This window comes from Antrostomus carolinensis, unplaced genomic scaffold (genome assembly GCF_000700745.2).
Source record: "Antrostomus carolinensis isolate BGI_N321 unplaced genomic scaffold, ASM70074v2 scaffold44665, whole genome shotgun sequence".
NCBI classification, from domain to species: domain Eukaryota; kingdom Metazoa; phylum Chordata; class Aves; order Caprimulgiformes; family Caprimulgidae; genus Antrostomus; species Antrostomus carolinensis.
In genome coordinates, this window is record NW_010315130.1 from 1 (window position 1) to 13,642 (window position 13,642).

Consider the following 13,642-nt stretch of genomic DNA (forward strand, 5'->3'; position numbering starts at 1 on the left):
AGCGGAGCGAGCCCCGGGCCCGGCGAGCAGGGCCGCCGCTGGTGCCGCCCGGGCGGGCTCTGTCCAGGGTGCTGACGGGCGGGGCTGCCCACGCAGCCACTGCCCTGCCTGTGGTTCTTGGGTAGGAAACCCTTCTTACTTAGAGAAATCTGTGACTCTGGGGGCTTTGTGGTCTAGTAGAATATACAAGTTAATGGCGCAACTGCTATGTCACAGAGAAACGCGTCAAAGACTTTAAAGAGTGTCTTTTAAGTGGTGCTTGTCCTTGAGGTGGTTGCAAGGGAATGTAGGTTTTACAGTTTGAAGATAGAGCCCAGTTTATTCAAGAATATATCTGCTTGCCTGTAATCATACTGAAACGATCCATCGGCTTTTGATGCACAAGCAATGGAAAGAGGCATTGTTCAGTTGTTGAATAAATCAAGAAGATTTTTTTGTTGTTCTTCAATTAAAGCAATGCATCTTTAAAATAGTGCATTTTTAGTTTATGGAGTTGTTTCATATATCTTGTTTTAGTGGTGGTTACATGTGTTTTAAATGGTTACTGTACCAAAACGTAACAGCAGTAATAGTTGGAAACTGGAAAATGTCACTTCTAATGTGAAAAGATTTCCTTTCCAGTTTTTCCCAACTCGGATTTAAAAAACTTACCATTACATTTGATTAAATGTTTCGTTTTTTTTAAAAAAAGCAGTAACAAAGTAGAATGTTAATTTAGAAAGTCTTCCATTAGAAACATTTATCTGTTAAAAAATGTGGAATGCCAGAAAAAGTAATTTAAAAGTTTGTTTTTATTTAGTGAGACTTGTTGTGGATGCTGACTGTAAGGCCATTTGGAAACTTGAGAATCAAATTTATGTTCTTTGTATTTGCATTCTGCATTAATGCAGACTTTTTGCTTAGTCCATAAGTGTTCATCTATTTGAGGAATTTTACAGTGCGGCACATACCAGTACAATTGTTGTGCTATATCTACTGTTTTGCAGGAAAAAAGTCTGCCTCTTGTGTCTTGAAAAATGTGTGTCTCTTGTAAGCACTACCGGAGACAGAAATGTTAAGCTAGCTGACTAATTTTTGTATTTTTTTCTGTGTTAGCTGGAGATACAGATGATCCTCCAAGAATTACTCAAAATCCTGTCATTAATGGGAATGTAGCAATGGCTGATGGACATAACAACACTGAAGAAGACATGGAAGATGGTAAGTAAATATTCGATAAAAACATGTAGTTTGTTGGCTTCTTTAGAATTTTTGAGGACAAAATAGTCCATGTCTTACCCGTGTCCTCTGAACTGCAGCTCGTTGAAAAATTTAAATCCTCTGTAGTTATGCCTGCTGGTTTTCTGTGAAGACATCCTTTTAACGTAGCTGTACGATGGCATTAGGTAACTGAGGGCTTGTGATTTTTTTTTTCTCTTACTCTTTCTAGGTACTCATTTAAAAATTGCTGAAAGTGATAGTGTCCATTGTTATATTTTTTTTATATGTCCCTGTAAGCATGCTGCAGCTGGTGCTTTGCTGAATCTTAATTTTGTCAGTTATGCAGTTTCTTCAGGAGATTTAGAATCCTTATCTGTCCTGCTCTGTTGCTAGGTGGCAGCTGTGATCAGTTCTTCTCTTTGTATAAGAAGTCAGTGGCAAATATTGTGTTGAGGAATGTTCCCCCCCCCCAACTCTGCTACCCTTTTACTAGCAAATGCAAAGGAAGAAGTATGTATTGATGTCCTGTTAATAAAACGGGACAGTGATTGTGTTTTTCAATTTTTCTTGTTTTGTTGGGTTTTTTGTTGGTCTATTAAATAAAAATAAGCATGTACAGTTTTTCTGTTACAGAAGATCAAATAATTTTTAAGTAGATGTGTCTGGATTATCTGAAGAAAGATAATGAGTTTGTAATTCACTTAAGTCTGTTATTATATTCAGTGAAGAAAATGTACAATGATATTTTTTTTCTTAGGAGAGGATATGGGGGGGACTGCTCTTATTTTGGAGAACTAAATAAAATTGAATTGGGAGAAAGGAGACCAAATACAAGTGAGATTTGTTCCCCTCTCCTTATTTCATGGTGTCTTGTGGGAGTACATTCAGGACTAGGCTTAAACATTTATTTAGATTTCTGCAAAATGATGAGCAATTTTTGTCTGAGAAAAGTCAGTTTGAGGTTAAAGGTCAAAAAAGTGATTACTTTCATGTATTCAAGAAACATATAATAGTTAGAATACAGGTAGAAAATAGTAATGTTCCATGAAGAGAATATGGTTTAAATTTAGGACAAAAGCATCTCATGGTTGAATTACCTCTGTGTCATTGGCAAAGATGAAAGTTTCCTGTGATCAGATTCTTGCAATACAGTAAAAATGAGGTCTGCTTAGCCTATGAATATTTTTTGTCTGATTGCCTGATCTCTTTCAGGGGCCTTTGATTTCTTGCTCAGAGCTACTAGCTGAGACTGAAATAGGGAATTCTGTTTTTATCAAAATCAAGTTACCGGTTATAAAAGGTGTTAAATGTCTTTGTTGGGCCATGGTGTTTGGAGGTTGGCAAGAGAAGATCATATGGGTTCACACCCACTGGCAAGGACAGCAGCTGATGAAACCCAGGCCATATCGAGGATGGGAAGTAATCAGACATATACCTCTTCATTCAGAATGACATTTTTTTAACCAAAAAGCTACTGTAAAACAGTTTCTGTCATTTACTAAAGTTGACTCCTCTCAGGGTACTGGATACGAAGATGTTGTGGTAGGGAGACAAGTATCTGAAGGTATTTGGGAAAAGGCTTGTGAAAGCTTCTGTGTTTATGGTAGTACTCATGTCTTTGTGGACTTTCTGTATGGTCAGGGGCTTTGGTCCACTCTGCCGTGCGACATCTTTCAGGGTTCAAATGTGATTGTTAAGCAATACTCTAATAGTTGCTCATTATCATATTTGAATAAGGAGTGACTGGCTACATCTTGGCGCTGTGCTGGCTCTGTGCTGACACAGATAGAGAATAGTGGTATTGCAAAATGTTATCATTGCAAAAGCATTCCTGAAGACTTGCATCATGTAAGTGGATGATGCCTCTTTTCCAAGTCTTGTAAATCGGATTAGTTGGTTGCTGTTGCATTATTTACACATCAGTGCAATTGCTTTCTTGCTGTTTGTTCTCTTGGTATCCTGGTTTGCAGCACGATATATGTGTATGACGGACGTTTTGGAGATTCACAGGGTAGGAAAAAATGAAGGGAGACATTGGCCTCTTTGTTAAACATGCTCCATTTCTCGTGGCTGTTATTCATAGCAAGTAGGACCAATCTGAGCTGATAAAGAATGTATGAAGAGAATTTAGATACCTCCTCAGTAAAAATTTTAATGAGTTTAATGGTTCCTGTGGAAGAAGCGAAGAGTAGGCTAAAAGGTTGATGCTTCCAGCTGGATCATAGAAACCAGCTTTCTGGTGAATTTCTGAGTTTGAGAAACTTTTGAGGTGATTTTGTTCTTCCTGGTTAGCACAAAAAGAAATGACTGATAAGATTGGAAAAAAAAAAAATGCAGCTCTTATTCCCTTTGCTAGGCAGCTCACTACAGGCATTGTGAAGAGCAGGTAACGGGACAGCAGTGGAGCATCAGCAGGACTTTCAGATAAAGCTGTGTTCTCCCAAGCGATTTAACTAGAACCTGTTGTTGCTCTGTATGATGTCTTAGCAATTAAAAAGAACCAGCTGAAGGAATGTGCTATGCTTTGTACAAAGAATGACTCAATGAAGGGAGCTTTATGAGATGGAATATGAGATGGAAACTTCTTTAAATAAAATAAAAAAGAATAAAAACAAGGTTCTGATCAAATTTTGTTTGCAAGTGCATCAGTATTCGAAACAGCACGTAGAATAAATCCCCTTGGAAGTTAAAGGTCAAACAGAAGGTCCCTAGCTAAACATAAACTCACAGCTTTGCAATTACCTAGTGAAGTCTCATTTTTGTGAAGAATTGCAGAGCTAGGAGGCTTTCAGGAACATCAGTCTTAGCCATATGCTAGTATTGCATGCTGTATTTGAATCATTATTAAAATATTCATAGAATATTCAGCCAGTTTCTCTATTAATAATTCAGGTTCAGAATATTTTAATAACCTCAGTGTACTTTAAAGGTAGAAACACTTACTAAGAAAATAAAGAAATCTGCTTTTCTCAACACTTAAATATGTCCTTCAGTCTTAAAATGGATCGTGTTTTGTGTTTGGATCTCTGATTTGAAGGATCTTTGTCATATCAAGGTGCTGAATGTGACATTGATCTCATCAGTGAAAAAAATCTTTTCCACAGAGCAAATATAATCCATTGCATGTAATTTCACCAAGCATTGTCTGCTGGGTCTGTTCTTTTCCCCTTGTGTTCAGAATCATGGGTCATATTTGTAGTTCAGGGGTTTATATTCTTACTTGCCAGTCACTGCTAAATTACCCCGCTGCCAATTGCAATCTTTCCAATGGCAGTGTTTGATTGGAAACTGGTGGATGCGTCTGTGATGGTGAAAAAAGGTTTTATTTATTTATGTGCTCAGAATACTCATCACTTGCTATTTAAACTTTGGTTTTTAATACAATTCATGTTTTAATCGATTACACTTGCTAAAAAATATGGGTTTTCTGGAAGGAAAGGAAGGTTGTTATTTCAGGGAGTTGTTTTGTATTTTTAAAGAAACTTCTAATTTAGGGTTGACCTTTGTTATAAGGGTGCATTTGCTGAAATATTTTCCTGACAAGAGTACCCTTCCCTGGTGAGCTCTTGTGCACAGGCTTTCCTGAAAAGAAATTAAGAAATACAGGCAGGCTTTCTCTGAAGCATCTGCAGATGCTGCGTGGGCTGCCTTTTTAGCTGACACCGTAGCAGCGCTGCCGCATCCCTGTACTCTGAAAACTGCATCAAAGGAGGCAGAAAGCAAACTTGGTCGACTCATTTTGCAGAAGCTTAGACTAAACCCAGAAGTACTGATCTTGATTGTGAACAGGGGGGCGTTCTCGAGCTGGTTTGAGATACATGGTGCAAGACTGCTTTTTAAATCACTGTGTTACGTGTTTTTTTGATTCTGCTGACAAATCAAGTTTGAGAGCGTACAGCTCCTTTGGCTGCAGCCTGTCTGGCTCTTGGTCCTATAAGACCAGCTCTCTACTCTGTCAGCTGGCAGTGAGTAGTTAAAATGGGTAGGGAACAGTTTTTAAGTAGGTGATAGACTGCCAGTTAGCTGCACATGGGGAAAAAGAGAAGAAAAAAATCCTTTGGACTCTTCTGTTACTGAGGAAGCTGACAGCACAGGGGGACGCGAAGGTCATTGCAGGTGTAGAGGGGAGACAAAGCTGGTTTCTCCTGTAGTACTGTTACTTTCAAGAGATGATTGGGAATGTTTAGGGCTGTCAGTCTGTAAACAAATAAGATGGACTGTGTTGCAAAGATCAAGATCTGAAGTAGGAGAACTGCTTGAAAAGAAAACCCTTTTGCAGGGGACAAGAATGCAATCTGTCACAGCAGTTGTGAGGAACACTTGTTAATTTTCTGTATTGAAGTTTGTAATCTTTACAGTGTTGCATATTGTAATCAAGAGAGTTTCATTTTTTTAAGTAAGAGAGTAACCAGGGCTCACCTGGTTTTTGTGTTTTGTTTTGTTTTTTTAAATCATTCAGCACTGTTTCTGGTGCTGTGCAAAGCTTTCTGAGTGAACAACTGCTTTGCATGTACAGAAATAATACATTTGTTGTATACTGTGTGCCTTGCCACATAATTTCATTACCTGATTTCTGACTTGCTGTCGTTTTACCTCAGTGTTTTTGGTTTTGGGTGTCACTGCACATGTAAGATACCTGCTTCAGTTCTGCATCACCTGTGGGTGACATGAGAATAGCAGTCTGACCGTGGGTGCTGTCTGCTGCCCTATACGCTGCTGACACCTCCTTACACCCAGTAGCAAGTCTTTCCATGTTACACAGGTGTTAAATTGGAACCACAAAAAAGGAGGGGAGTGTTTTTGCACACTCTGTGCTTCATCCCTGTCCAGTAAAATTGTTGGGATATTGCAGGTTTTTCCTCCCTGTGTGCAATGTGAGACACGTCACAATAAAGAGAGCCCAGCCTTGTGCCTTCCTGGAGCTATTGCAGTCTCTAGCGCCCTGTTGTAGCTGTGTACAACAGAAGCAGAACAGATTGTGGTATATGAAGAACTGGGGATGTGGGAAGAAGGCAAAATTAGTTTCATTGTGTGTGTCAAAATAAGCTATTTAAAAAAACCCACCAGTGTCTTGTTTAACTTGTAGAGCACTAAGAATCTCTAAAATTTTCACCTACCACAAAGAATACAGGACTCTACTCTGGAGCTGTTCTGTAGCAAACTGGTATGAAATTTTTTAAAAAACCTCCCCAACCTACCCCTGGGTTCATCTGTTTTGAAAAGATACTGTTGCAAGAAGAAAACAACTAAATGGTGACTTGGTATCAATAGGGCAGTTGAGCAGTGAAAATAGGGCAGTGAAAATCCTTTGCACATCGTGGTTCATGCAAGGAGCTAAATTAAACTGGATTGTGAAGATACTACACAATGTAGAAGAGTTAGAGTGGGCTGTAATTTGTGTTGTAAAGCATATGATGTCTCTGTCGTGCTGTACCCACTGCTTTAGAAGACACTTGAGTGGTAGCAAATTCCAGTGCTAAAGAATTATTTAAGAAAAAGGTGTACAAAAGGAACGTGTCTTTCAGTGCTCTGTTTTCCTGAATGATGTTGCAGTGTTTTTCAAAATGAAAAAATTGACACCTCAGTTGCTAAGGAGTTCAGTGCCTCTCGGGTTTGGGGTTGTTTTGGTTGCTTCTAATATCCCACTACGTAAAACGTGCTCACGTTGCATGATTTTTGAAAATGATGCTTTGGAGTGAAGAACATCAGGTTTTTCAGATGATTTTGTGTGTGTGTTTTACAGACACAAGTTGGCGATCAGAAGCAACATTTCAGTTTACAGTTGAACGCTTCAACAGATTGAGCGAGTCAGTTCTCAGTCCTCCCTGCTTTGTACGGAATTTGCCATGGAAGATCATGGTTATGCCACGACTCTACCCGGACAGACCACACCAAAAAAGTGTAGGATTCTTCCTTCAGTGCAATGCAGAATCTGATTCCACGTAAGATCCTTTTAATTATTGTACAAGTCCGTGTTTGCTACTAGTTAATCTGTATTGAGAGAAATACAAAAATATAAAAAAATTATTTTAACTACCTTTCTGAAAGAGGAAAGAATTCTTGCAAGGGTTGCATCCCCTTTCCTCCCCACCTTTTCTAATTCCCAAAGCATGAGAGTAATCTTCTCTTCAGGAGGAGCTAAAAGTAGCTTGTGTAGCTACAAGTTCTTGGTAGAATTCAGATGTATTTCTGTTTGATTGCTGAGGAGAAGTCTTTGACTAACAATTTTGTTGGCATGGGGAAAGTTCTGTGTTTATTTCAAATTGAAGTGCCACTGGAGCTTCTCTAACCCTGCTGAGCTATAAATCCTGCCCTGTACACTGTGTGAGCAGGTAACTGCTAGCAATGAGGGAGAGCAGTTTATGAGCTGGTCATCTACTTAAATGGAGTTTGTCACTCATCAAGGGAGATATGAACCTGTACATGTTCTTGGAGTCCTGGGTGCCAGTCAAAATCAGATGTCTTTGACCACTTTTGTAATTAATAGGGAAATTTAAAGAGATAAACACAAATTCCTGAGGCATTACCGCAGCTTATCCAGCTAGAGTGCAGACCCCTCAGAGGTATCCTTTCCAGTTGGGTAACTCCATTCTTGCACCACATCTCACACAACTTATAGTTCGCTCTGAATGTTGCTCTTTTCTTCATTTTTGTAATCTAAAAGGCGAATGCTCAGTGCAGAAGGTAAAGAAGAAAGTTGTGAGTAGTCACAGGAGAAGTGGTTCACATACAAGTCATTGCAGAAAAAAGATAATGTGATCTTCCAAAGTATCAACCGAGGTGCCGCTGGTGCAGCTAAGCGAGCAGTAATGCCACTGCATGAGAGAGTGACAAGACCTTGTCTTAACTAATATTCAGTCTGATAGTCTTGCACAAGTGGGATGAACTTGAACAGGAATGGTCATAAGGAAGTGCTGCTGAGAGTATTGGGGAGTTTATCTTGTGGGAGGGAGGGTATAACTGCTGCCTTCTTTCCTTAGCCAAAGGCTGAGTTCTCATATTCTGAAGACATCAAGGCTACTTTGAGTTGGCCTCCCCGTCTGCACTGAAGTAGATTAGAAATAGCTCACCTTAGAGATCAGTTAGTTTCTTAAACCACTGTTACCTGTGATTACCCTGAAGTACTTTCCTTACAACACTGTTGCCCTCAGAAAATCTCCATTCCAGCTTCACATTCATAATGTGGCTTTAGAAAGCCCAAGGAGTTCATGTCTTCAATAGCAATTAACTAAATCTTAGCAGCTAATAAGAAAAAACCCCAAACGTTCTATATGTGAAAGTAATGTATCAAAAATCCCTAACAAAAAATGATTTTAAAGATGATAAAAAGCTTGGTTTTGAATGAGTTGCAAATGTTTCTTCTGTATTTATAGGTCATGGTCTTGTCATGCACAAGCAGTTCTCAAGATAATAAACTACAAAGATGATGAAAAATCATTCAGTCGTCGTATTAGTCACTTGTTCTTTCATAAGGAAAATGACTGGGGCTTTTCCAACTTCATGGCCTGGAGTGTAAGTAATTGGACACGTATTAATCTATTACTAGATAGGAACAGTTTTGATTTTGCACTCCTGAATACCAAGATATCTGTAGAAAAGGTTTAGGTTTTGTTTTTTTTTCCCAAACTGTTATTTTTTCTTTCACTGCTGAAGATTCTTTTTTAAATTTCTTATAAATGCCTGTACTTAATTATTGTAGATAGCTTTTGCTTTTGTTGTGATTTAAATATTCCATCCTTATTATTTTCTGCATATCTGAATGCTTTTTTGTTTTTACTGTGTGATCATCAATGTCATTCTGAAGCAACACAGATTTTTCTTACATTTCCATGTGTTCCATGTGTAATACCCTAATAATACCATAGTAAGGCTTATGTTGAATTGAGACAGCTTTTTAGCATTTCCAATGCTTAATTTGGCCCTTAATTTTTCATCTGGTTGGAATGTTGTCCAGAAGCAGAGCCTTTGATTAAAGATTGCAGTTATCCACAGAAAATTGACGTACTGCAAAATCTTAAAAGCCAGGAACAGGTTTCCTGTATTGAGGCATTAAAAAAAGAATTAGTGTATTAAGCTGAAAAAGAGCTCTGTTGGTGTCCTTCAGTTTTCCTTCTTCAGTTTATTATTACTGATAGCTCAGGCTTGGAAATTAAGTGATGTCTGACTGGGTACAGTCATGTTGCAAGATCCAGTTTTCATGTTTGTGTGTCATTCTTGTTTCACAGGAAGTTACTGATCCTGAAAAAGGCTTTATAGAAGAGGACAAAGTTACTTTTGAAGTCTACGTTCAAGCAGATGCTCCCCACGGGGTTGCGTAAGTATCTTTTTGTTTAAAAATAAAATTCTTAATTCTAATATTTTTACGTTGCTAGAGATTGTTCAAGTATTTTGTGTTATTAATATTTGTAGCTTTCATTAGACATCCTTACTTTGTCACCTTTAATTGATGAATTCTCACATGGCAATATTTTTTATTAGTCACACTGAGATTTTTTTTTAATAGGTTAAATTTCCATTTGCATTAGTCAACATAATGTTGTGAAACTCAACTTCTTTATGTGTTGATTTGTGATTTAACACCTCTGCAGATCTAGCCTCAACATTTCTGATCTTAATCTGATAAGGGTTTCAGACACAGTCAGGAGAGTCTGCTATCTAACTTGCCTCGGTTTATAGTTATTTTAAAACTGCCTCATCTGAGTTGTTCTACTTCATGGCACTTTTAAATTAATTTTTTGTACTGAAATGTAGACTTGCCCTTAAAAATACAATTCTGGGTTCCAGTGCACTTTCATAGTAAATAATTTTTCTGCTATATAGAAGATCTTTAAAAGAAAAAAACCAAACCAACCCCCTAACAAAATCACAAAGCATTTAATTGCAAAGACGGTTATTACTAGCAGGCAGTAGTGAAATGTAGCCTCTTACTTGAACTTCCATAATGAAGAGTAGCTGATAGGTGCCAGCAGTGCTACCTTAGAACAAATGCTCTTTAATTATAGTTAATGCAAAGCTATCTTGTTTTTAACTACTAACTGTTTTCTAGGTGGGATTCAAAGAAGCACACAGGATATGTTGGCTTAAAGAACCAGGGAGCAACTTGTTACATGAACAGTTTGTTACAGACTTTATTTTTCACAAATCAACTACGAAAGGTAATTAATATGTGAAAGAAAATTAGATTGCTAACTGAAATAGCCAGTATGTTATATTTAGAAATGCTTCAAAACAGAGCCGTTCATTCCTTTTCCCTCCTTTCTCTTCTTAGAGAAGTTATGACTTACATGGTGATGCACATCTTACTTGAGACTGAGTGCAGGAAGCTTCCTTGTATGGTTTGGTGAACATAGGCTCTTGGGTTTTGTGAATGCACACAAAGTACCTGGTGAAGATCTGAGCTTAAGGGGTGTTTCTTAGACTCTCTTACGTGTTAATGTTGCTATGAATTGTTATTTTTTTTTTTAAAAAAAGACTGCATCTTGCAGATAAGAGATGGAAGTAATTTTCCTTTCTTAAAATAGTTAAAATAGAGAAGTCAATTATGACTTTTCTTCCCATAAACAATGTAAGAAGATAAATGTGTATGACCTTTGTAGTTCATTTGTTTTGTCTTTTAATTTATATTATGCAGTTGAATTTTCTGTTATTATGGTTAACATCTCTGTAGTGATGGAAAGCATTATAATTTCAGTAGTTTAAACAACTTAATTTTAGATTTTCTTAATTTGTATGTTTTTTATTTACTGTTTATTTCTTTGCTGTAAGGAAGAACTTGTTTAAATATCAGCTTAATAAGTACTTCATCCAAGCCCAGGTTGAAATATACTGTATAATGGATCATTTTAAAAAAGTGCAATAGCCTTAATGGTCTGAAAACATAAATGCTGACTTGGAGGTGACTATCTGGGTAGTCACAAGGGGGATATACTTGGGAAAAAATGTAACTTGGCACCATTTAGTTTATTGGAGTGACCTATTGATACTAATTCATCCTGCACATTCCTGTGCTTATTGTGTATCTCTTGGTGAAAACAAACGTGTGACTTCTGCTTTCTCTTGAGTATGCCAGTTGTTACATTTCCATTAAGCTTTCTTTTGTCCAAAATTTCCCTTTTGAATGTACTTACTGTTCACTGTCTTAGATTTTCTTATCATCATTTATATCACTGTGGCTTGTAAGTGTCCCAGTTGGGATTTCTTTTTTTCTTTTGCAATGTGCTGCTTACTCTGAAGCGTTGCAAAAAAGAGCGCATCAAACTCCAGTAGACTGTAACTGAGATCTTACCAATGCCACATACAAGAAATAAATACTTGTTTTACGTAGTGCACCTGTTTCTTTTTAGCAAGAGCTATAATTTACTCATTCAGTTTATCATTCATTGTAATGCCTGTTCTTTTTGCTCAGCACTCGTAATGTTTGTGCATTTTATTTTTTTGGACAACTTCATGTTGCTCTTGAAAGAAAAATGTGTTTTTATAATAGCTACATCTAATCCAATTGAGTAGTTCCTTTCAAAACTGTCTTATAGTCAGTAAATCAATATGTACCATGAAGTAATCTTGTTCTGTGAAGAAGAAATTATTTTGGTGATACAGATTTGTTTCAACTGAAGTAATCTTTTCAGGCATTCCCCTGCACTTCCCCGCCCAGCCCCCAAGTAACTATCAGCTTTTAGGGACTTTTAGTATATGGATGGTGACCCTAGGAGAAAGCTGAATTTAGTAGCTGGTAACTGCAGCTTCCTTATGGAAACGTTACTGGACATCAGCTGAAATGCCCCTTTCTGCTCATTCTTCAGATTTTCAGAGCCCCTATAAAGAGAACAGACTACAGTGGTAGTTTTAGACAGTTTTAATACTTACTTGCCATCATTACAGATAAGGAAGAATCAATAGTTGTCTCATCTGAAAAAATGAATTTCTACATTTTTGAGCAAACTTATTCCTCTTAAAACAGAGTAAAACGAAATGTCTAGTATCCTCAATTTGCTTATCACCAATTCCATTATTTCTGTTAATCCTCCTTACTTAAAATAATTAATTTCTATTGCTGTTATTTAGAGCTTTGTTAACAGAAAAGTTGCTGTCAAAAGTAGAGCTGGGAAAGAAATGAACAATAGTAAAGGCAAGCACGTACCTGTGGAAAGTCAGGCTCTGGTGAAGTGTGGGTGAGGATTGATGGAGAGATCCTTTCTTCTTTGCTCTCTTTCCAGACAACAGATGAGAGGTTCTTGGGTATTTGAAACATGACCTCCTTTTATTAGCAACCAGGTGACTTCAGTGATAGGGAATCAAAGGAACTTTCTCTTCAGAGTGTTTCTTATTTGTCTGTTTGTGATAAATGCATGTTTAAATATTGTCCACCCAGGCCTGGGATGGTGGTAACTTCATAAATAGGTCCAGGTTTGATCTTGGACCACATCACATGGATCTTCCTGTTTCTGTCATCAGTGCCTCCAGCCAGTCAGTACTTGCAGCTGCATTCAGTCCATTTTAAAACTCTCTGCTGATTCCCTTGAAAAATTCCCCACAATTCATGAGAATGCTGCACTAAAATCCTAAATACTGGTCCAGTACATTTCTTCCAGATCTGTCTCTCTTTGATTCATCTAATATATTTTACCTCACCTTGAAATTTCATACACAGTATTTTCCTCCCTTCCTCAAGTAAGTGTCTTGAATTTAAGCAGTCTGTTCAAGCTTATCTGTAGCATTCTTTTTCCATGTAAATATCTAAATTTTTTTCTAATCTCTCTTGTGTCTGTTGCTTGTAGTCATTGCCTATACATGTCCCTGTCATTCTTTTGTATTCATTTCCTGAGGGAACTTCTCAGGTGTTAAACTAGTGATTCTGCTTTTTCTCAAATGGATCAAAATGTCTCACTACTTGATCTTAAGGTCAGGCTTTCAGGGTAAGGCATAAAAATAAAGGTTTGTAGAGAATCGTATTTGAAAAGAGGTTTGTTTTAGCTTGGAGAAACACTTAAGCTTTGAGTAATGGGCTTCAGTCATGCTTACATACACGAACAGAAGGAGAAGGGCTGTGTTAAATGTTCAGTTTGTAGTACCACATTTAGAATTTCAGAAGACTTAAAACTAGTGTTTTCATTCAATGGCAACTGGAATGTAATTATAAATAAATGGTAAATTATTATTTTAATATTACTTGAAATATATAGGAAAGGAATTAATTGTCCAGATGGTACGTGAGGAAACCAGATAGGAACTAAATGCAAAGGATTAATTATCAAAGTATTCTGAGCTCCCGTTTATATCTTTTCAATGGAGGTGGCTGTAGCGAAAACCACTAGGTTGACTTCTGTCCTGTTGTAGTATCATCTTAGTTTCTTATGAAGAATATTTAGCGTTTAAAAATTTATTATTTAAAAGTCTATACAAAAGTGGTTCCAAAGTGGTTCCAAAGAATGTTTATCAATATGGT

At 37.3% G+C, this 13,642-nt stretch overlaps 1 protein-coding gene across 1 annotated transcript; it reads left to right on the forward strand.

The window, feature by feature from the left end:
• Nucleotides 1-1,095: 1,095 nt before the first annotated feature.
• On the forward strand, nucleotides 1,096-10,355 carry LOC104524862 (ubiquitin carboxyl-terminal hydrolase 7-like; the record flags this gene model as incomplete). Its single annotated transcript, XM_010167861.1, has 5 exons — nucleotides 1,096-1,200; nucleotides 6,944-7,142; nucleotides 8,574-8,712; nucleotides 9,426-9,514; nucleotides 10,247-10,355. Coding segments are annotated over 5 exons (641 nt in total), but the record flags the coding sequence as incomplete, so codon positions are not given.
• Between the last annotated feature and the right edge of the window lie 3,287 nt (nucleotides 10,356-13,642).